The sequence below is a fragment of the Brachycentrus maculatus genome, unplaced genomic scaffold (genome assembly GCF_059751285.1).
Source record: "Brachycentrus maculatus isolate JH-2025_06_01 unplaced genomic scaffold, ASM5975128v1 h1tg000242l, whole genome shotgun sequence".
In the NCBI taxonomy this organism is placed as follows: Eukaryota; Metazoa; Arthropoda; class Insecta; order Trichoptera; family Brachycentridae; genus Brachycentrus; species Brachycentrus maculatus.
The window spans coordinates 1,001,827-1,027,500 of record NW_028280993.1 but is presented as its reverse complement, the minus strand read 5'-3'; the positions used below and the strand labels follow the sequence as shown (position 1 = coordinate 1,027,500).

The following is a 25,674-nucleotide window of genomic DNA, read 5'->3' as shown; positions in this document are numbered from 1 at the left end:
ACCCTACCACATAACGCTGAGAAATACAACATAGGTTCACATAATGTAATAAAATTGAACATTATAAGAAAATTAAGTACAAATCGATAAATCGAAGAAAAATACATCATATATTTTAATAATGATTGCCTATTGTCGTTTATTTATAAAATTCAAGTTAGTGATACAATTCAAGAATTTATTGCTTTTTAAGGCTTACACATAAGTATTATTAAAAAATTACTCAATATGTATATTTTATAACTAGAGAGAAACCAGTATGTAACCCAACCATTTATTTATTTGCGATTATATTAGAGCTATTTATTTATTTAAACTTCATGTACAGAAAATAAATAAGTACGTTGGCGGGCTTATTGCTAAAAAGCAATATCTTGCAACCAACCAAATTTTTAATTTTTAATTTTAATTTAAGTTCATTTACTCCAAATATTTTACTTACATTTAATTCTTTGGAAATATGGATTTAGTATCCAGAAAGGAATTAAAATAATAGAATTAAAAAATAGCGTTCAACTCACGCGCATAAGCACACATTTTCAGCAGGAATGCGAATATAACCCGTCTGAAAATTTTAACGTTTTTAAAATGTATAAATGACGCTGTTTAATTAAATTTAATTTCGTACTAAGATTTCTTGGTGGAACTGCATTTTACATAATAAAACAACATTTTTTAGTTTTTAATATCACTTTTGTTTAATCTGGTAGGATGTTAGAAAAAAATATGTACACATTAAGGCAGGGGTTGAAAACCATGATATTATATATTTTTTCTGATAAAATTATATATTTGTATGCGTAAACATATACATCTACATATTTCAATACAAATATGCAATAGAAGGAGTTGATAACCAACGGTTTCAGATTCACCTATATTTAAAATTTACATACAAAAATACATTTCTACTATCAAAATTTATAGAATCATACAAAAAACCGGTACTTTTATGATTGTTCATGGTTTAAATTCATAAATTATATAAACATAGTATGGCAGGGCCTGAAAAATATGATTGCTTTTAATCTATCCAACAAAATATTTATAAATTGAATGAATTTTACTGTTTACAATTATAATTACATATATGTTATGGTAAGGGATTTAAGTAGGTATGTATATCAATTTTATTACAGAAATAGCTTTTTGTAGATACATTTAAATAATATATGGGTGAATCTGGAACCAACATGTTAAGTCTGATGGTTTCGGTAACGACGAAACCCGGTCACTGGTCAAATAAAAGTGGAAAAAACTACACACTTGTTGGTTTATTGTATAAACGACACTGGTTTCTCTCAAGTCATACACCTATTTTTCTATGGGGATACTGCGTTTTAAGTACCGAACAGAAGCAGGAATCGTTACTACAGATAAAAATTAACCACATTTATCCTAGACATTAAATTCAATCAGGTTAGTGCAAATATACATGGACTTTTGGGCTAACTAGGATTTAAAATTTGGACAAAATCTATCTAACTTCCTTCTTCAATGGTGCTTTTGTTACCTGCCAAATAGAAAACTTATGAAATAATACAATACTGCATTGTCCCGCCACGTGTGTGCCGCGGCACACTGGTGTAACGTGGTGATTAGTTAGTGTTCCGCTGAAAAAAGTCTAGTTCTATGAAAATAGCACAATCGCTCCAAATTTTGATTCCCTGTGCTCAGTTGAGTAGACATTTTGCATTAAACATAATATTGCTCACTCTTTTCAAGAACGTCATAAATCAAAAAAACTTCATTTTTCAGGAGAACGTTTTTAAAGTTTAAAAATATTATACAATGTATTAAAAATAAATATCAAGCCACTTATTGAACTTTTTACTGTGCAACAGATCTTTTTAGGTAAAACTTGAAGATTTTTTCTCCATTTGAAAAATATTTATTATATTTAAAAAAATAATTAAACAATACCATTTCTTCAAAATTCAAAAACAACACTTTCTGCCCTGTAGCGGGTAAATATTAAGTTAAAAATATGTCGCTTTTGCTGGGATATAGTAAATTTTCTGGGCATTCCGAAAACATGCACAACTGAAAATTGACGATTTTTGATTTATAACGTTCTTGAAAGAAGTGAGCGATATGTTAAATATATTACCATAATATGGTAAATATGCACCTACGAAATTTATTCATTTAGTAGGTGTTGAATAGAAAAAGTTTGCGGATCACTGCATTATTGTATCAGCAGTGTAAATTATAATGAAAAAGATGTCGTGAATTAAATTTTAGTTTAACATAACAAGAATTTTGCCTTCCGTTGGCTGATATAATAAATAGTAATCATAATTATGCATGTAACCTAGTACGTGAAATAATTTAAATAAAAAGCTTACTCTCAACTCAACCATAGACGCTGCCGAGAACTCACATGTGAAAGAACGAAAGTGTATCTTATATAGTATAGTTGAGCTGGTGATAAAATGCATTTTAATGAATAAAGCAGCATTTATATGAAATCTGATCTTTTCCATACCCACATTCTAACTGATGGGGTGAAAACTATAGGGGTTCAAGCTTAGTTCAATCTCTAAGTTTCAAAACTAATGGTAGAAATATATTTATGTGAAATATGAATGATAGCACGATGTATTCTTAAAAGTTCACGATGTACAAATACAATATTTTACGGGCAATAACACACCCTTTTTTTTTTTAATTTGCCTCCATATTTTAGGTACATCCTTATACTCGAATGATTTAAAATTACAGCGAGTTTAAAAAAAAAACATATTTCGATGCCGATATAATTGTGTAAAGCGATGTTTTCTGAGGCGAGCACCCAACAAGGATTTCACGAGAGATCCAATTTTTTTAATAGATTGTCTTTTAGTCTGGATCTGTAATATAATATAGAAAATGGTAAAATGTTAAATTCTTTAAATGAGCTTAAAAATTTAGGTGCGTCTTATAACCCGTAAAATACAATGTGTTTTTGTATATATATATATATATGGATATATTATATATATATATATATATATATATATATATATATATATATATATATATATATATATATATATATGGATATATATATATATATATATATATATATATATATATATATATATATATATATATATATATATATGGATATATATATATATATATGTATATATATATATATATATATATATATATATATATATATATATATATATATATATATATATATATATATATATATATATATATATGGATATATATATATATATATATATATATATATATATATATATATATATATATATATATATATATATATATATATATATATATATATATATATATATATATATATATATAATGTCACATGAACCCCTATTACTTCCTGAACCAATTTTTTTTAAATACATAATTTACTCTATATAACAACTATTAAATATTTTCTCCATATTCCTTTTAACATAATATTATTTTTATTTGATTTTTCTATATTTATTCAGTTGTTATTTTCAACATGACGAAGAAATTAATGAAAAGATTATGAAAATTTGTTTTAAATTTTGTATTCATGATTTATATTTACTTGAATGAAGTACCTAAATTAATAAAAAGGTTTTTTTACACTAAATGCGAAATATTATCAAAATTGCTAGTAGACAAGCACCATCGAAGACTCGCACTAAATCTAAATTAATTATTTAACAATAAAATGTATAAATAATTGGTACAAAGTTATATAACATGACGAGCCGGCACTGGCGGCGTGGCCGACAGTGGCGGCCCGTGACACTATGCTTAGGGTGGGTAGGTACGTTGGACGTGTCTAGGAGAGGGGGTTGTTCAGTGGCGTCGGCGGAGTGCGCAGTCATTCGGAGAACCACTCGACGAAGATTGATCACCATCCTGAAAAGCAAAAATCCAATAAACTACAATTAATTTCTCAATATATTAAATGGTAAACAAGATTGAATACGTTGATTTAAATAATTACAATAAATCCCCAAAGAAAGGCAGAAGAAAATTTTCTTAATCGTTGAATTATAATTTATTCTGACACTGGGATATAAACCCCACGGAAGATTTATCAATATTACAGGCATCTGAATTTGAAATAAGGCGTCTATCGTTTTTTTTTGTGAATATTTGATGTTAAAATATATAAAAAATAACAACCAAATGAATGTAAAAAGAACTCTCTACCGACAAGACCCATAAGGTGGCTTGGTGAGTCTCTGCAAAAGATATACATATAATATATATATATATATATATATATATATATATATATATATATATATATATATATATATATATATATATATATATATATATATATATATATATATATATATATATATATATATATATATATACATATTTATTATATATATATATATATATATATATATATATATATATATATATATATATATATATATATATATATATATATATATATATATATATATTGTATATATATATGTATGTGTCCGCCTCCGTAGTGTAATGGTCAGCACACTCGGCTACCGTTCTGGAGGTCGATTTCGATTCCCAAGGGGGGTAAAAATAAATATAAGTAATGTTTTCACTGTAATATTTATACAATATTACCATGGACTGGTACCTGAAGCGGAGGGCTGATCACCTTTCCTTCATGTGTAAAACGATCATGATAACACTGCGTTTATAAGACACAGTGCCCTATGCACCATTGGGGTGCCGATAAGGGTTTTATTATTATTATTATTATGTGTATGTAAATTAAAGAATAAATTAAAAATATAAAATAAAGAAGATGGAAGTTTGAGAATCACTCGGAGTAAGCTATATATATATAACTGATTTCTTAAGTGAAGGCACAACCGTCAGTCATATATTCGAAATCTATCAAATAACAACCAACATATGAAAGAAATAAAAAGAAATGCTTAATGAGTTTCAATGAAGGCGATCTCAGCGTTGACAATGACGAAAAGAACATATCGAAATCCCCATATTTATCCTAAACCAATTTAGATGAACGATAAACATAGGAACTTTTTTAGAGTTTGTTCTACCCGTGGTAAGGCGCTAAGGTGTCAGCTGTCCTGGTGATCCGACTGGGAATTATGAAGCATGTATATGCTCAGCGTATGTTCAGCAATATGTAAAATGAAGAACGTATGTAGGTACATACCTGAGACACAATGCTTGATCTATTACTCCCAAGGTTCAGGTCATGCGCAAAGTGGTTGCCCACATGATGAACAGCCTCCGAGGAGTCGTGACTGCAGGTATACTCCATTGACGATTCACTGCAAACAAAATGTATTTTAAGGCAATACTCACAATAGTAAAATTCTGTTTGCTTCCGGCAACGCATAGAGCCGGTCGTCGGGTCTCGTCCATTTTTTTTAGAATGCGTATTGTATTTATTTTATTTATTAAAAAAAATTATTAAAAAAATATATTTTAATATTTTTCCCTTATAATTTATACTTTCAACCAAATACAATATTTTTCCTTATATTTTGTACAAAGCACTTAAAAGTTTACATATCGTACTTCGTACTTTTGATTTTTCATTTCTTACTACAATTTTTTTTCTCTATTGACATTAATATTCCTTTCTATATAAATTCATTCCTTTCCATATCTTTTACTAGCAGTAAAATAATTTTAAAAAATAAATAAAATGTATTATTTTAAAATTTCAAATGCTGAAATATTTTCATGTACAATTTAAATACTTTAAATTGTACATATGAATATTTTGGCTCAACACAGACTATGCCTAATGAGCTAAAATACGTATAAATATATATAATATATTATATGTAATTAACTAAAAATAAATTAATTTAGTCTCTCCGTACGCGCTTCGTTGAACTTATATATTATTTATTTACAAAATTTTGAGTGTGTCCAAATACTTCTTCACAAAATCTGGATTATCTCCAATTACAAGAGTTATTTTCATATTATTTTTTGACAATTTCATCTCACCGATAGATGTCTCTAGTGAAGTTCTAGCGATTCAAGAATAATGTTTGAAAAATTGGTTCATATATATAGAACTTCCAAGAATTTGAGTATTGTGGTTGTCAATAATGGGTAGAATTGGTGAATGTTACACGCGTGTAAAGTGATCACTAAAACCAGCCTATGACGGTCGCCAGTCCCGTAAATGCCCAGACTTTCACATTCTTCTTCATCTTTGATGAGATGTCAAAAAATATATATATATTTTTAATATATTTAACTTATTATATTATTCGCGCATAAAGTTTTGGTCTGAAATCCGAATCAACTTGTCAAACAAAGATTTGGACCAGACAAATATATTCATGAATTGTTGGCGGACGTGTATTTAATGGGGGTAAAGGGTGTAAACACGCTGCCAGGCGACAAGCTGTTGTGGCACTGAGTAAGTACACAAATCATATTATGTATGTAAATACAGAAACATCCAGTTTTACGGCTGAGATGAGCGTATCTCACGTACTCCTGAACGATGGAAAATCGACCATGAAGAGAAATAAATAAATATCTAAATATATATTGAAATATATATAAAAATAATTATTAAAAAAAAAAACATCAATTTGTATGTTCATCTGTTGATGTTCAGAACGTTTGTAGTTCTCGAAATTATGGCCTAGTATTCGATAACTCGCAGCTTGTATATTTCTGGTTGATATTCTAATTCAAATTATGCTAAATTAGGGAGATTACGAGGATAAGCGCAAAGTGTATTTTTATTTGTTTTTTTATAAATTTTTATATCTTCCAGACGTTTGAAATAAATGTAAAAATAATATATCAATGTGTTGATGAGAACATCTGTAGTTCTCGAAACTTTTTATCGTATTTACATTGATAAACCCAAAAGTGGTCTAATATAAGTGTGTGTGTGTGTGTATTTTTTTTTTAAATATTTACATCATTATTATGTATTTTCACAAAATTAATGCCCAAAGTAAAAATCAACAACGGCTCTACACGTGAAATTGAAATCATTATCATTTCGGCTGTCCGAATTTAAAACACAGTAAGGGACATTTTTTTGTAGTTCGTTTTTTTTTTGCATTTTCGGACTAAGTAGAGTCTACTTAGTCCATAAATGCAAAAAAACCTACTACGAAAAAATGTCCCTTACTGTGTTTTAAATTTGGACAGCCGATTTGTTTGTATGTATTTAGAAGGATCGAAACGAAGTAATTTTATAGACACAATATATTTGTAAAAATAAAAAGCTTTTAAATAGCTTTAATTTTTTCCATAATAGTTCATATCATAATTATTAATAACTTTTAAATAAGTAAAAACAAAAGATTTTAAATTTTAAAAATTTAAATTTAAATATTAAAATTAGTATTTTTTAACATAATTTTGAACAAACGCAAATGAGATTTGTTATGTGAGTAAAAAAAATTGGTTGAAATAATTTTCATAAAAAAAATCAATCTAAATTCATGAGGGATACTTTTAAATGCCACAATTTTTACTACTTGTATTAAATAATATAAATATAAGCAATGTAACATTGTAATCCAGTATTCTGATCGTGTATTTAAAATGTAGCTCATATTAAATATAATTGATTACAAACGTCGTGGATAATAATACACAAACAATCCTAAATCCAGATCAGTGGTCCCCAAAGAAGGGTACGTGTACCCTGAAAGGCACGAAGAAAATCCTGGAAAACCTAGAAAATCCTTGCACTAAATAATGGCCGCAAAACAAAAAAAAATGTTTTTGATAATCGAGTATCCTAATTTAATGTGCGCAGCGTCGAAGGACATCTTATCTTTTGATTCCACATAACTGTGTAATATATATTAATTTTAAATTTGTCTTGTGATTTATTAGTTGGATGGACATATATTGTTTCATTTTAAATAAATCATTATTGTAAAGTATCATGTGAATTAGTATTAGAATAGGCCTTTGTCAGGATGTTGGATGATTGGCTAATAAATTGATATGAAAAATCACAAGACTATCGATAACATTCTTATTGAAATCTAGAACTAAGGGAGATATTAAGGTTTAATCTTTAGATATTTAAATAAAACGAAAAATGTGCGTTCTATGACGTTTTATGACGTCATATGGTTTATTGTCTATGGTTTATAGAACTGTAATAGAAGTAGTGTGGATTATTTGTTTACCACTACACCATCATTTGTGTTATACAAATATGAACGGGAGGAGGGGTGGGAGGGTGGACCATCGACATCAACAAATAGAGCCGGCAATAATTTAGCAATGTTACCAATTTTAAAATAAGTCCATCTTTTCTGTGACGTCATTCATTGCCAACTTACGAAAACAACGTATTTACGAAGGCGAAATTTCCAAAAGAAAATGATGCATGAAAATATTGATTATATCGGCTGTTATAAACACTGCACGTGTCTAATACAATCCTTTATAGGTTGAGTATGTTACATTAGATATTCCTCCCGTCTAAAAATGATCCATTGTTTTCGTTATAAGGGGATGTGATCAAAAAGTTTGGAGATAACTGATCTAGATAATAAATTACTCAGTAAATCTGGAGTGTTGTGTACGCTTCAAAGTATCGTATTTGTACACCCCTACAAGGGCTTCCTTTATACCCTGAGGCTTGTTTTATAATATTACAATATTATTCGCAAGACATGTTGCCTGTCACCTAATTTATGTGAAGTATTATTATCGAGAAACTCATAGTATCTAAGATTTATGTTTTCTACAGACATTTCTTGGTGGAACTGTATTTTATCATTTAAAATACAGTTCCACTAACTACGTATATAGTTTTTCCACATTTATATTATTTGACCAGTACCGGATTTCGTCGTTACCGATATTTTCAGACTGGTGGGATGCTAAACAAAATTTTCTTATTTTTTTATTTTCAAAAAATCTTATATTATATACACAGCGAGACAGGGGTTGAAAACCATGATTTCATAAAAAAATCTGATAAAATAATTTAAATTGAATCAATTTAAGTAGTGTATTATAATAGTAATTACATATAAGATATGGTTAGGGTTTTATTATTCTTCTTCTTCTTCTTTTAGGACTATGTCCTGTCATTCTCCGATCCTGGGAGGTGGAAGACCAGCTATCGTGGTTAGCGTCGCGGACTCTTAAAGCAGAGATTCTCGGTTCGAAACTACTCTACTACAAATTGATACCTATTTCTAATAATGAGCCGCTTAGGCTCACAGAAATATTATGAAATAGAAATATTTGTGTTAGCAATAAAAGCACAAATATTTCTCTTTTTCTAAAAAAAATTCCATTGTATTACGTAATATCAAATTACATATACACAAAGGCGTGTAAGTATGATGACTAGTTATTATAAGTTGTAAAGCAGGGATAATTGGTAGTAAATACCCCAATGGGTGTTCATCAATATATTGCCTTTCACCAAAGCTCTGTATCATTAGCCTCCACGGAAAGCCTTTGACACTAATCCATCCGAAATTTCCAATAATAATAAGTTTATGACGGGAAATTTCTGGCGCCGAGCTAATAATAGTAAGTAATTATTTTAATCGATGATTTAACTACCAATTAATTATCTAAACAAACAATGACTCACACCCTTTTGATTAATATAATATTTGGTATTGTGGGGAATATTTTATTTTATTTTTTGACATCTCATCAAAGATGAAGAAGAATTAGGAAGTCTGGGCATTTACGGGGCTAACGACCTTGTTCTTGAATCACTAGAAAGTTCAAGTGATTCAAAACAAGGTTTCTAAATTGGTTCATATATATAGAACTTCCAAGAATTTGAGTAGTGTGGTTGTCAATAATGGGTAGAATTGGTGAATGTTACACGTGTGTAAAGTGATCACTTAAACCAGCCTATGACGGTCGTCAGCCCCGTAAATGCCCAGACTTCCACATTCTTCTTCACCTTTGATGAGATGTCAAAAAATAATATGAAAATAACTCCTGTAATTGGAGATAATCCAGATTTTGTAAATAAGTATTTAGACACACTCGAAATATTTTATTTTATTTACGGCCAATGCCTTTAACAATATTATCAAAAATATGTACAATAACAATTAAGAATACACTAATAAAAATCATCACTTACAATAATCATCACTATCATACCATACAATAGATTTACAAAACAATCCGTCATATAAACGACAGTTACCTTTTAGAAAGAAATCTGGAAATTCTCGATTGGGAATTCTCTATTAGTTAAGCGGACAAAAACTCTGTTCTGAACAACACGGATTCAAAAGTGGAAGGTCAACACTATCCACACATTTGATCTATCAGACTCACTAGAAAATAAACATCAAGTACATTCCATCTTTACCGACTTTTCAAAAGCACTTGATAAGGTTTGCCACAAAATATTGCCAAATAAGTTACAAAAACTTGGAATCAATAGGTGTTGGGTAATATATCCAAAATGAAACACGGTTATTGGATTGAATTCTACTTTTATTTACATGCTAATATATGATAACATGTAACGCGTTTCGTCTTATTAAGACGTTATCAAACACTATAAGTGTTTGATAGTGTCTAAATAAGGCGAAACGCGTCACATATCATATCGCTCACTCCTTTCAACAACGTTATATATAAAAAAGTTGATTTTTCAGGAGATCGTTTTTAATGTTTAAGAATATAATAAAATGTATTAAAAATAAATATCAAGCCACTTATTGAACTTTTTACTGTACAACAGATCTTTTTAGGTAAAACCTGAATGTTTCTTCTCCATTTGAAAAATATTAAGTTTATTTAAAAACATAATTAAACAAACCTTTTCTTAAAAATTGAAAAACAACACTTTCTGCCCTGTAGCGGGTAAATATTAAGTTAAAATATGCTGCTTTTGATGGGATATAGTACATTTTATGGACATTCCGAAAACATGCACAACTGAAAATTGACGATTTTTGTCATGTGACGTCGTTGAAAGGAGTGAGCAATTTGTAAATAAAAGTTAAATTAAATCCAATAACCGTGTTTCATTTTGGATATATTACCCAACAATTCAATATGGAATTCTACTAACTGTCATTAGTTGCAATAAATAGCAATAGGTGTCTTTTTAATTGGTTACAAAATTATCTTCTTGACAGAAAACTATACATAATTTATATTTGAAGCAGTAACTTAGTGATTTTCCATTTTTTAATCAAAATGTAACTTTGTTTTAAAATCAGTATAAATTTAGTGATTTTAAAACAAAGTTACATTTTACAACATTTTGAGTGTGTCCAAATACTTGTTCACAAAATCTGGATTATCTCCAATTACAGGAGTTATTTTCATATTATTTTTTGACATCTCATCAAAGATGAAGAAGAATATGGAAGTCTGGGCATTTACGGGGCTTACGACCGTCATAGGCTGGTTTAAGTGATCACTTTACACACGTGTAACATTCACCAATTCTACCCATTATTGACAACCACACTACTCAAATTCTTGGAAGTTCTATATATATGAACTAATTTAGAAACCTTGTTCATGAATCACTAAAACCTCACTAGAGACATCTATTGGTGAGATGTCAAAAAATAATATGAAAATAACTCCTGTAATTGGAGATAATCCAGATTTTGTGAACAAGTATTTGGACACACTCAAAATGTTGTAAATACATAATTTATATTTGAAGCAGTAACTTAGTGATTTTCCATTTTTCAATTAAAATGTAAGTTTGTTTTAAAATCAGTATAAATTTAGTGATTTTAAAACAAAGTTACATTTTAATTGTCAGAAAACTATACGTAAAGACAAATGGAATCTCTTCCTATACATCTTTTTGGGAGAAGCCAAAACAACAACTCATTGAAAGCTTCATTCACCTAACACAATTTTTAATAATTTCGACAATCAAAAAAAATTCCTTCATAATTTACAACTTGACAACATTTTGGATGTGTCTTAATCCTGGTTCACAAATATTGGTTCCGCCACATAGGAGTTATTATAATTAAGTATATGAGAATGATGATTACAGATACTGTGGATTCTTTCAGGTCTCATCTGATAATATTCCCATTCAAAGGTCGTCTTAATGCGGGGTCCGGAATTTCATTAGGCGAATATAATTTGTATGCTGGTAGAGCGATAGGGCGGTAGAATGCGCCCCAAAGGAGAAATTATCCTTGTTTAAGCTAAACTAAACCAATTATTGTAAAACCCCTCATACCAGTATTCAGAAATCCCGTTTATATTTAACCAAATAACGAAAAAAAAACAATATAAAAGAGGCTTTGAAATAGTAATAAATAATATTTGGACACACTCAAAATGTTGTAATTAAAATTATGTGTCTTTCGTGCTCAAAGTATTTGTACGAACGATCATTATTATATCAGACAGCCTGCAATTATTTATATTGAAGAATATATATTGATAATATATATCGTAGTCGAACAGGAGAAAGTGACCAACTAACAAAACGAAAAATGTTCAGGAGGGCCATTCAAGTCACCTTTGCTTGGCAAGAAAATAAACATCAATGCAGTTAGTCATTTTTAACAAGTCAATATACTTACAGGTTTAAAATCCTTTGGGTTTTTTTCAGGACAGTACATAATAAGCTAGAGAGATATTTATTAAGATATTAAGATAGAAATGCACTTGGTCACTTTCTCACTCTATGACTACGATATAGCTTTATAGATATATCAATCAGACGAAACAATGTTTGCGCTTACGCAATTACAATTTATGTATATTTATATAATTCGTCAAAATGATAAAATATGATTTAATAATTTTTATTTAAATGATCTTTTTTTATAAAAAGCTTGACATGAAGTGATTTGCGGGGCCTACTTCATTTTTTTTTTAAAGCCCTGGCTTTAGGTACATATAATTTTCGTAAAATACTGCCTCAAGGGCACTTCACTGTGATTGAATTGGGGAAAAGGCGATAGTGGAAATGATTTAGCAAACAAATGATTTTTTAGTTTTTTTTCTATGCTTAAAATACAAAACGATTTTAAACAAATTCTCCAGCTTCTGTAAGTAGAAACTTGAAGAACTATATATACCTTGGAATTTATCTACGCTTTTGTTTATTCAAGAAACGTCAAAGAGACTGTAATTTAATAGATAAATGATGGTTTTCACTGGGCGAGGGAAGGATCGATCTACTTTTGTTGCTGTTGTAGGTATGTACTTTTCCTTTCAAGGTCAAATTTAATTTACAGGATTTGTGAATACGGATATTAGTTAGAATTTTGTGGATGACTGGAATGGGTAGAGGTGGGGTTTGGTAGGGAGTGGTGATTGTTCAGTTTACACGAACAAAATGTAATCACGCACGATTCAGGTCAATGCCTAGCTAATTTATCCTTTAAGTAGTTTTTTTAAACTAGAACATTAAAAACACATTTCATTTAAACGCAACAAAAATTAGTTAAGTCCAAAAACTGGTAACAGAAATTCCCATGCAAAGTTATATAAAGCTTCTTGAAAGCTTCGCGAATTAGCTATCTTCAATGATCAAGGTGAACTGTTTTTTACCTAGCTTTAGTTGAAACATGCATATAAATTGAAATACAAGATCAATGACCACTTTCGAGACGAATAATGTTACATAATAATAAATAATGTGCATATTTACCTTATGACACTCCGCCTGTCTTTCTTGGGGTCCGTTTTCAATCTGGTGACAGGAGCACTCATCCCATCCACCTCGCCATTCTCCTCAAGCAAGGGTTCCTCGTCCTCTTCCTTTTCGGGACTTCCGTCATCAGCATCCTTCCCCGACTCGTGGCACTCACATTTACAATCTTCAGGGTTCACATAAGTATAAACAACGTTCGCTTCACTCGATACTTCGATATTAGTTCTACTGGGAATAGTCTGAATTCGTTTAGGTAATTTTCTTCTCTCCGGTATATCTTCGAAATTGATCCATTGAGATTTTGGCACTGGTGCTCTAGGAGGCAGTGGTGGGGCAGGATCGGAATCAGATTCGTGACTTGTTGAGCTTTTTCTCGTTCCCGCATTCGAGATTCCTTGTTCCGCAAATTCGAACCACGTCTTCGAAGAAGATCCCGATGAGATCCGACGCGGTGACTTGGCTTTCTGTTTTACCTTAGCTTTTTCTTGAGACTCGTCCTTTTCTTTTGGCAAACTTATTTTTAATCTCTCGACTTTTATCGAGTCAGGGGTGTACACTTCGTCGGAACAATATTCTTCTAAACAGCTAGGATTTATCGGAGTGGTCGATCTCGGTCTTTCGATCGGAAATGTTTTCATCTCCAGGGTTTGTCTCTGTTTCACCGGTACAATTGGCACAGCGACAGATCTTTCCATCGGCAAGGTCGTCGGAACATACGGAAGCTCGTCATCAAAAGAATCTTGCTGGAGCACCAGTCCCTTTCTCTCGTGGTCTACGGGTCCCGGTTCTCTGTGACCCGCTTTCTCGAGAGCTAGCAGCTGTTTTTTCCGTATAAAATCTAATTCGGAATCCCTCTCGCTTTCTGAAGAATCGATCACTACATCTTCCGCAGAAATGACGGAATTTCTCGGGCTAACATTGTCTAAAGAGTCTCTACACATAACTACGGGGGAACTTTCGAGAGTTTTTTCACTAGAAGCTAGACACGCGTCAGATTGCCTCGAGTCTGACATTTCGGATGAATGGATGCAAAATTCATCCGTTATAATTTTTGAAACTTCTAAATCGGTTCTACTACTTACTTTATCAGATTTATTGTCAGATGGAGAACTATTCACTTCTGGGCGTTTATCACTAATTGGTACTTCGATCACACTGTCTTCGGATATTTGACTTTTGTTGTCGGACATCTGACTAGACTGACTATCGGTCTTCGATAAGCTAAATTGCAAACTAAATAACTGATCTTTACTCCCTACTTTCGTTGTGAAAATGATATGCTTTTTAGTCTGATTACTCACGCTATCGTCCTCATTGCGAACTACTTCGGGCTCAATACCTGGTGCACTCTGTATATTATTATTAATATTATTAGTCTGTTTCGTTTCGTTTGCCTGAAAAATATTTTGCGTTTTTTTTAACTCTGGCGAAGGCTGAATAACTTTCTGAACTGCCTTTTCGGGAGCTTTCTCGGGAGGTTTTTCTTGCATTTTTGCCTTTTCTTTATGTTCTAATCTGACGTTTGTTTGCACGTGGTGAATTACTTCTACCCTTTCTTGCGTTTTATCTTCACTTCTCGACAGATCCGTAGAAGACGATACACTTGTCGTTTTAGAAGATTGATCAGAATTTAAGCTTTTTTTGGTTGAAATATTACTATACATATTGTTCAACTCTTCTTTCTCCTTATCGGACATTAAATCACAACGCACTAGTCTGTCTTCGCTCGGAGAATGTAGAGGTATTCTAATGCTTCCGTCCGGTAAAATAATTTGTTTGGGAACGGGATCTGGATTTTTAGGTCTATGCTTATCGGGTATATTGACAGTTTGATGGCTTATCGAAGGTCTGCTGGAACTCGGAGCACTCTTAGGTCGGTCGACTTTTAACTGTTTCGGTTCTTCGCGAACGACGGATTTGGTTGCGGGCTTTTCCACAGTTAGGTGGTTTTCGTCTTCGTCAGAAGGAGTGTGTAACGGAATTCGTATGAAACCATCTACCGGAGCGTCGTAGTACTTTAATCTCGAATTGCTTCTTAAATTTTGTACACTTTTAGCTTCAGAGCTGTATTTGTATTCCATCGTATGTAAACCCTCCAAGTTAGGTAAGCTCTCTCTCGCTACGGGGGAAGCAGATGCGCTTGATTTACGGGGTTTGAAGATCGCTAAAACTGATCCTTTAGTTTTGCTCGATGATGATGGAGTAGCCGTGTCGGACTTATCTCTATCTCTGCTTTTACTTCTTGACCGAGAGCTGTGAGTGCTTCCGGCGACATCTTTCGAGTTCGTTGGATTTTTCTTTTTACTCGATCCCGTCGGCGAATCTGGGCTTACAATCGTCTCCCTCGATTTGAACAGTGAGCAAAATGAAGATTTTCTAGAGACATTAACACCCGGCGAAGGCGTCCTACTTCCGTTGTCTTTTAGAGGAATTCTCTTCCCCATCTTGGGGCTCGCCGTGGGAGTTATACTCGGGGACCTTGACGGGTTGTTCTTGCCACGAGTCACGTGTTTACTCTGAGTCTCCAGTTCACCCGAATATTTACTTATTTTATTCAAACTATCATCTCGTTTAACTAGTTGAGAGAAATGCTGGGCATTTTTTTTCGAATGGTCGTTTAAGTTTAACGTTATCGGTTTCTGCATTCCCTCCTGATTTGATTCACCGTCATCTTCGTACATATGATCTGGTTTTAATTTGATTCTAATATATTCAGTTCCCGACGGACCCTCGACTTTAGTCTGAGGCTTTGAGGATACTTGCTTACTACCACTCGAACGAGAAGGCTTAACCTTTGGAGGAATGACTGGTTTTGCCAGAATATGTAACGTATTTTCCGGTTTTCTCTCATTTTTGTAACTTGCGCCTAAAGTTGAAAGAGTGATAACGGGAGACGTAAGAGACTCTTTCCGAATTGATTCGATAGAACGTTTTCGGGTATTATTAACTTTACTAGGAGCAGCCGACAAGTGATCGGGTAAACGAGTTTGCTGAACGGCCGGCGGTTTAACAACTTCTTTGTTCTTTTTCACCGATATACCTTCCGCCAGTATCGCCTCCCGAGGATCGTGTTTTCTAGAAAGTAATACTTGTTCGAGGACTTCGGAGTGATGTTTATCGTTCCCGACGACACCGCCATCGTTTTCTAGGGGCTTAGGTCCACAGAACGACGTCTCCAGCAACATTTTGTGAGGCGAAGGCGATCTCGATACGCCGGAGATCACGGACAACCTGCTTTGGCCAGATATGTGACTCACGTTACTGTGACCCGATATATGGCTCATGTTGGAATGTCCGGAGGCGTTAGAATGTCCGGAGCCTTGGCTTCCTATACTCGATAGTCTACTCGTTCTTCCGGATATAGATAGCAGTACGATATCCGAGCATTGGCTATCTTTTCTGTGCGGATCTTGGACTTGATCCTGCTTGAATATGAGAGGCGACTTCCGCGAAGGCTGCTTGGATGTTTCCTTCTCGGCAGTTCCCGGGTTGGGCTCTAGAAACGCCAGTTCCTCCGTCGAGGACCTGAGGTCGGCCGTGCCATCCTCGGTAAATCCGAGGCCTAGTTTATTTCCTTCCGAGTCTCTGTCTTCTACTCCGAAGATGGCGTTTTCCGGAGAGCTGTCCCTCGAGTCGTGGTGGCTGGAGCTCGACGCTCGGGAGATGTCTATCCTCGGGGTGGAGGGTGTCTGCAGACTGAGGGGGCCGAGAGGGGTGTGCGGCCCCAGCCCTTCCATAGTGTGCTGCGCGGCGGAGGGGGGCGCGTGGGGGCCGGGGGAGGAGCTGCTGGCGTCCTCCGAGATGTCTGGCAGACGGATTATCGGCTTCTCATCTGGACTGTCCTGCTGGAAGAGAAAAAATACTGTTTTCAATATTATTTAAGACAATACATACCAACTTAGACTACTTTGCCTTTCGAAATACATATATGAGTACACAAAATTTACAACACAATTGTATCACGCATTCAAGAAAAAGTACGTAAACATGGAAAGCATTGAAAAATACAAAATAATATGTAAATATATTACATTTTACTCGTATCATAAAAAGCAAATATGTGAAGTCGTAAAATCGAATGAAATATCGCAGTTCACCCACGTTAACCTTGTCATTTTTAGCTGATTCAAATCAATTGACTTTGTATCGTTAATAAACTTTGAGTTTAAAGATGATACGTCAAGTGCTTTGTATATTTTTTGAACTCACAAAACATACATTACTATTCCGTGTCTGTCTGCTATGCTGGTCGGGGTTGTAGGCGTCTGTGTACCGGCCAACGTCTGGTCGGAATCGGATCTAACTGACTTATTGAACTAAATATTAATCCCTTTCACTGCCTACACCGGGGTGCTTCTAGAAAATTTGGTGACGGATTTACAAACTTGTATTGATTTAGATTGGCAGTGACAGGGATATTGAAAGCTTTTAAATGTAAATTCATGTTGATACAATTATACGTTGTTTCACATTTTCAATAATTTTCGCAACTTAATTAAAAAATTTGCTTTGCAAGAGCAGATCTGTCAGGAAGCCTAGATGCTTCTGTATCAGATCTGGGCATGCGGTGGGACAGCTTTCAATGTATATTTATGCTTAATTCTATGTATCAGATTTTCGAGTTAAGCATCTATATATGTGTCAGATGTATTTTTTTCAATCTGGGCACATATTAATAAACAAATAAACAAGACATATGAAAAAGAGATATGTATGTATAAATTTGATTATTATAATATAATAAATTTTAACTTCTGTAATCTTAATATGCCTTTGAATCGAGCTGTCTTCATATTATTATACAATAATAAAATTCGTTTGTATATCAACCTAATTTAATGAAAATTTACATAAATTTTATCCAATACAGCTACATTAATGTTTTGGTATCACGACACAATTACAGTGTTATATTGTATTTGGTTTACATGATATATTTTCGACTGTATAAACCCTAAGTAAGAAACTTAGTGCTTTTATAAAATTTCTCATTGAAACTTACTGAAGTATTATTTTCTTTAAATTATTCCATATTTCATGAATGATTTTTTATATTTCTTATCATCAATCACTGTAAACCAGCGTTTCTCAAACTTTTTACTAATAATTTTCCATCGTGACCTACAAAATTATTTTTCATGTGACTCATTAAATTATTTTCTGTTTTTTTTTTAAATTTTAAATCCGCTACCAGGAAATCTGTTTTCTGCAGTCTTCAATCTTGATTCTGATTTGTCGTTTCTAATATGACCCACTTAATTATTTCATTGTTTTTCCATCGTAAATCTTAATTATTTCAAATCGAGAGTTGCAAAATTATATCCAAATTCAACACAAAAAGTGTGTGAATAGTGCCATAGAAGTGACGTTTGTATTGTTTACGTGCTGTTGTAGTGATCTCCAGACGAAGAGACGAGTATGTCTCTTCGTCAGGACATCGTAACCGATAAATTGAAACTGGTAGACAAAAAATCTCGGTGAGTGCTTATATAGTAATATTACTAACATGTCTGTAAAAAAATAAAGGTAAATGCTTAATATTTATAATGTTGAGAATACACCTTCTTACGTTGAGAAATGCGAACGTATATGTGTGTACGTAAAATAAACTAGGTCTATCTTATCTTCTGTATATATGTGCGTAGCTTAGAACGATGTCAAGCTTTGACATTAAATAAACGTACAAAATAATCGAGTAGAAATACCTTAACCGCCTTTAAATTTGCAGCCGACGTAAAAGGTACAACTACCCGTCCCGCATATAAGCACCAGTCGTAGGTAGCAATACCCTTCCCGCACAAAATAAGTTTGTTAATAATGTCCGTCCGGCACGTTATCCGTGCATAATTTAGTATTTCTTATTATGTCAAATAATCGAGACCTTAGGTGTGCACATGTGATAAAACGGCGGGCAGATTTCCGAATCACGAAGAGCACTTCATTACCGCTGTGATGAATGACTTCCATCGCCAAAAATGTCATTAATTGTCACCACGGCCGCGGGAATGAATGGGAAAATTAATGACAAAATTATGTTTCACGGAAAAATAACACAAAAGAAAGGAGTTTAGCATGTACTACATTTTTGGGCTGCCTTTGTGCAAGAAAAAATATGCCATTAATCATTGAGAACAACCTGCTTTTATATATATATATATATATACATAATATATATATATATATACATATTTATAAATACATATATATATATATATATATATATATATATATATATATATATATATATATATATATATATATATATATATATATATATATATATATATATATATATATATATATATATATATATATATATATATATATATATATATATATATATATATATATATATATATATATATATATATATATATATATATATATATATATATATATATATATATATATATATATATATATATATATATATATATATATATATATATATATATATATATATATATATATATATATATATATATATGTATATATATATTTGTGTGTAGAAATAGAAAACAAGTTTTGGTAGAACGGGGTTGAACACAGAAACTCTTTCTTTAAAGTAATTAGTCCTTAACTTTGAGCTCCTTCACTGCCGTCACCTCTGCATCATCAAATATGACAAATCACTCCTCGCTTCCAAGAAAACGAGTTCTTTCACATAATATTTTTTTGTCCTTTTTTGTTTAAAAAAAGCCTTGCCTATATCTTAAAAATATGTTTAATTATGGGCTTTATGTGCTCCACAGGGCCGTTTTATTATATTTTAAGGGTTTTTCACAGCACTGAAATTTATTCATGTTGAGATGTGCTCAAATAACCGACTCATTTTGTATTTATTTGCCAAAAGTTTTTCAGTTTTTCTGTACTGTTGATATTCTACGACCTGTGTATATCTAGTGTAAATCAATTGACATAGATTGAAAGCTTTTTCAATTTAAATACACCCTACGATTTCTGTTTTACGAGCTTAAAAATACATAAAACACTTGACTTTTGATCTTTAAACTCGAAGTTTATTTACGACATAAAGTTGGTTGATTTGAATAAGCTAAAAATGTCAAGGTGATTGAAGGTGAAATGTTATATTTTATTCCATTTTGCAACTTCGCAGATTTGCTTTTTACTTTATGAATACAAAATGTTATACATTACAAAGTGTTAAACATTTGTGTATTTTTAAGTGTATAAATAGTGCTATGTGTTAAACATTTGTGTATTTTTAAGTGTATAAATAGTGCTATGTGTTAAACATTTGTGTATTATTAAGTGTATAAATAGTGCTATGTGTTAAACATTTGTGTATTTTTAAGTGTATAAATAGTGCTATGTGTTAAACATTTTGGTAAACAATATAAGTGTTAAACATTTTGTGTAGTTTTAAGTGTGTAAATAGTGCTATAGTAGTGAAGTTTACATTTTGTGTAGTTTTAAGTGTGTAAATAGTGCTATAGTATTGTTTGCTTTCTGTGGTAGTGATTGTACTAATGAATAGACGGGTACGTCTCGAAACTGGTAGACAAAAAAATCTCGGTGAGTGGTTATATACTAATATTACTAACATTTTTGTAAAAAAATAAATAAGTTAAAATGACTAAATACAAAGTAAATGCTTTAAATACTAATAATATTGAGAATACTTCAATACTTGGAGTTGGCTAGATCAGGAGTCCGAATAATAATAGAATAATAGACGGGTATGTTTCAGTAGATGCCTAAAATATGTGGAAGACGCAAATAATGTTTCAGTGCTTTACAAGAAAGTGTGAAATTAAACTTATTAGAAACCTGTGCTTTCTATTTACTCTATTAAACGTTAAACCAGATGCCAGAGCAACGTGCAAACTAGTTTAAACTACAGTTTGCATTTTCACCTGTTGATGAGAACATCTGCAGTTCTCAAAACTAATCGTGCTTACATTAAAAAACTCAAATGTGATATAATACGAGTGTTTGATTTTTATATTTAAATCAATTATTCCACTAAGTTTATGATATAAATAAAACTCAAGCATTGTTTTTAGTCATATTATTTTTGTACTTTTTCCTAACCGGTTTCGGCAAGAATCTTGTCATCTTCAGAGATAGATAGTACGTATCCATCCCTTAAGATAACAAAGTGATTAGGAAAAAAATAAAAGTGGTTCAAAACAATTTTTGAGTTAAATAAAGTTTATTTAATGTGCCACAAAGTATCAGCGAAAAACATTCAAGACTGAGATATCAAACGTACATATTCAGGGGCCAGACGTGTTTCTTTAGAGCATTTTTTTAAAGAATAGAAAAAATATTTAAAAATAATAATAATAATCAGTATTTGAATATTCAAATGCAATCTACATCAAATATTATGATTTTAGTGTGTGACCCTGCGCCCTCGTACTCGTACGTCTGGCAAGCATTGATTTTCAGGTTAAGGTCATTCTGGGACTTGTTACAGCTTTGTACGGATCGCATGCAAATGGTGTTCGTGCCTCGCGTTTATATTACAGGAGCTATAAACCCCGCAATTAGATGTTTCCTAATATTCTGAGATAATGGCGAGCGTATGTTGTACATTTAACTCTTTCCTTACGACTTCCGGCCTTGCTTTTTAAATGAGATTATATAATTGAAGGAAATAGGACTGAAAACTGTTTCATCAATTGATTCGGAAGTCACTTTGTGGTAAAATCTATCCGTTTTTAATCAATGTTTAACCCAGTAAATACCTCTATTTCTTATATTCTACTGTGACGCGTGTTTCGATGCATTCCGAATAATTTTTACGGTGTTTGAAAATTATGCGGAATGCATCAAATGTGTCACAGTAGATTTTAAGAAATAGTGTTATTTACTAAGTAAAACATTAATTAAAACTGAAAACTGTTTGTTATGATCACTTTACACACGTGTAACATTCATCGATTGTGTCGCCTACTTTCACAATCCGCCAGATCCAATTTTATAAGATTTTAAAATAAATACTCTATTTGAAACAATTATTTTAAATAAAGACGTTATTGAAAGGAGTGAGCGATATATAATACAACGTTTTGCCGCGAGTTCGACTGAAAGAAGAACGCTTATTTAAAGTTAATCTCAAAAGATCTAAATTAGCGGTACCGTAAAATAAATAAATATTTATGATTTGAATATTCAGATAATTAAACGTTTTTGAAACTTGGTATAATGGTACGAATTAAATAATACATTTTTCTATACTCTCTCTGACCTTCTTTCCCATATCCTTGAAACGTTTTGTAATTCAGACAGTCTTCTCATCGATTGTATTATTTTATAGTTTTCCAAGCCATAACTTCTTGAAAGCTTTGGCTACGATACAGAACGAGACGGAAGTAAGCATAAATTGTTGGGAGAAAATCAAATTATACGCGTTAAGTGAGAACAGTGTGAAAGAGAAGAAAATAATTCAAATGGAATACGTCAAAGAGGTTCAATTATGTACTGTAAAAAAGATCTTTTTGAGCTTGGAACCTAACATGATTCGCAAAATATATTTTTTTACATGTTTTACTTCTTCAATATTAAAAATGCTTATTGCAAATGTGAAATATAATTTGATAATTTAAATTTAGTACCGTAGAAGGGGCTACTTGAACTTTGATGTGTTACTTGAGCCCAGTACAAAAAAATATTTAGATCTGTATTTGGTCTAAAATAATGAACGTATCGACATAATTCATTGTTTCCCTGACAGGTGACACTTATTATCACGATACGTTCATTATTATAGACCAAATGCAGATTTTAATAATTTTTTTGTACTGGGCTAAAGTAACACATCAAAGTTCAAGTAGCCCCGTTCTACGATATTAGTATATTATTGCAGTTAAACAAATTGTTTTTTTTTTTTTACATATTTTTGACATCTCTAACATATTTTCATTCATCTATAACATCTTTTGCCATCTCTTAGTGGAGAAAATCTAGATTTGTGAACAAGTATATATAAAACATTGAAAACGCTTTTAGTTCCGTATTATCAGGAAGTTGAAGTTACCGTTTTTCAATGAATATCTATTTTTTGTTACCGAATGCAAGTGAAGTCAAAGTCAACTACACTGAGAAGTTAAAACATGAAAGATAAATTGATGGCTTAGGTCAGCCTATTCCATACGGAAGATAACATTTTAACGACTTGTTTTATGTAACTTTAACATTACTTCTGTACTTTTATTTCTAGCGACTTATGTATCGCTCATTTGGTGCAACAATGGCGTAATTACACTTTTAGAAATATTACAGCAGATGCCATTCAGACGTTGTAGCAACAGAAATGGCGCCATTTTACTCAATTCTACAATGCCACTCGCGCCATCTCGCAGCATTTCACCACAAAATCAATTATGTTCATATTTCTCCCCATGTAAATAGTCTTTCCACACATTTTGACATATTTAACTTTTTTAAAAGTGTAACTACTTCATTGTAACACCAAATGAGCGATGTACAGTTTTATCGCGAAGTTTTACTGAATAGTAGTAATACTAAAGTTATGTACACTACGAATTTAAGTCGTTAAAATCTGTATGGAATATAATTTAAATATGAAGCACTAACTTTGTGATTTTCCATTTTATAATTAAAATGTAACTTTGTTTTAAAATCACTATAAATATTTTATTATAACTTAATGATATTGTCTACCGGTTTCGAAGCTAACCGCTTCTTTATCAAGACTGATTAATTCTTATTAGTATTATCAGTCTTGATAAAGAAGCGATTAGCTTCGAAACCGGTAGACATTATAATTAAGTTATAATAAAATATTTATAGTGATTTTAAAACAAAGTTACATTTGAATTATAATCTGTATGGAATCTTAGCCCTGAAGTAGTTCGACCGATCAGTTAAGCTTATTCAATCTTGCAGTTATGTAGTTCTACAAGTAGTAGTTCTAGAAGCTCGTGTAACTCATTATCAGATGGGTGCGTCTTATTTATTGTAACAACAGACAGTTGGTAGAATTTCATTTAAAATTTTTGGCTAATATATCCAAAATTAAACAAGCTTTTGGATAGAATTCTACTTTTATTTTCACATATATATGATAACATGTGACGCGTTTCGTCTTATAACATTATCAAACACGAAGAGTCACATTATTATCATATAAATATTATATGTAAATAAAATTTGAATTCAATTCAATTCAATAACCTTGTTTAATTTTGGATATATTACCTAAAAAATTACACTAACATTTTCATACATATGTATATATATATATATATATATATATATATATATATATATATATATATATATATATATATATACATATATTTATATATATATATATATATATATGTAAATATATATATATATATATATATATATATATATATATATATATATATATATATATATATATATATATATATATATATATTCCTTTCTACTTAAAATAAAGTGCAAATTATATTTAAGATTACTTTACAAGCGGTGAATTGCGTGTGTGAGAGATAGAGACAGATGTAAGAAAGAGACAGAGATACATACTTTAGCCCTCACCTCATCCGAGACGTCCTCGAAGGACGCGAAGGGTGCGGGTCCCATCCTGGCCTGGCGGGGGCTCCGCGGCGGGCCGGGGGGCGCGCCCTCCATCGCTCCGGGCCCCCTTTCACCTGCAACGGCACCACAAATGAACTCACTCGTCAACGCCTCCACCGCCATGTGTGGCTGCCACTGAACATTGCGTCAGCAGGTCCCACGGTTGGAGAACACCTGTTGGAGACTGGGCCCTTAACCCTAGATTACGGGACATTCGTCAAATTTACGACAGACATTCAATCTGTGGGGAGCACCTAGGCAACAGATTTGAAGAATGTAGTTACAACAAAAATACATGCTGTATTTTTTACCGATATTTTATCACTAGATTACGGGACTTTCAATGGTATGCGCATGTGAGGAGAATGGAACCATCCAGACTCCCCCATATTACACTGTACGACTAACCCCAAAGTGGACGATTCCCGGGTAGACTGCTAAAGAGATGGATCGACGGCTGGGAATCAACATTGCAGGAGGCTAATCCCTCTTTAAAACAGGCCACAAGGCCTACACCAAGCAGAAGAAGAAGAAGAAGA

The 25,674-nt window shown here is 31.9% G+C and overlaps 1 protein-coding gene across 3 annotated transcripts in view; it reads right to left on the bottom strand.

Moving 5' to 3' along the window:
* Positions 1-3,636: 3,636 nt before the first annotated feature.
* Positions 3,637-25,674, bottom strand: part of LOC148306405 (uncharacterized) — a 37,409-nt gene continuing 15,371 nt past the window's right edge. The window contains exons 2-5 of one of the 3 annotated variants that reach the window (XM_088265082.1): positions 25,085-25,209; positions 13,574-17,418; positions 5,138-5,255; positions 3,637-3,864 (exon numbers count right to left, since the gene is read on the bottom strand). In XM_088265082.1, the coding sequence (XP_088121208.1) occupies positions 3,802-3,864; positions 5,138-5,255; positions 13,574-17,418; positions 25,085-25,189 (4,131 nt within the window). In that variant the 5' untranslated portion in view covers positions 25,190-25,209 and the 3' untranslated portion in view covers positions 3,637-3,801. Of the gene's footprint in view, positions 3,865-5,137; positions 5,256-13,573; positions 17,422-25,084; positions 25,210-25,674 lie in introns of all 3 variants that reach the window. The other 2 variants (XM_088265081.1, XM_088265083.1) reach the window with 2 other exon arrangements.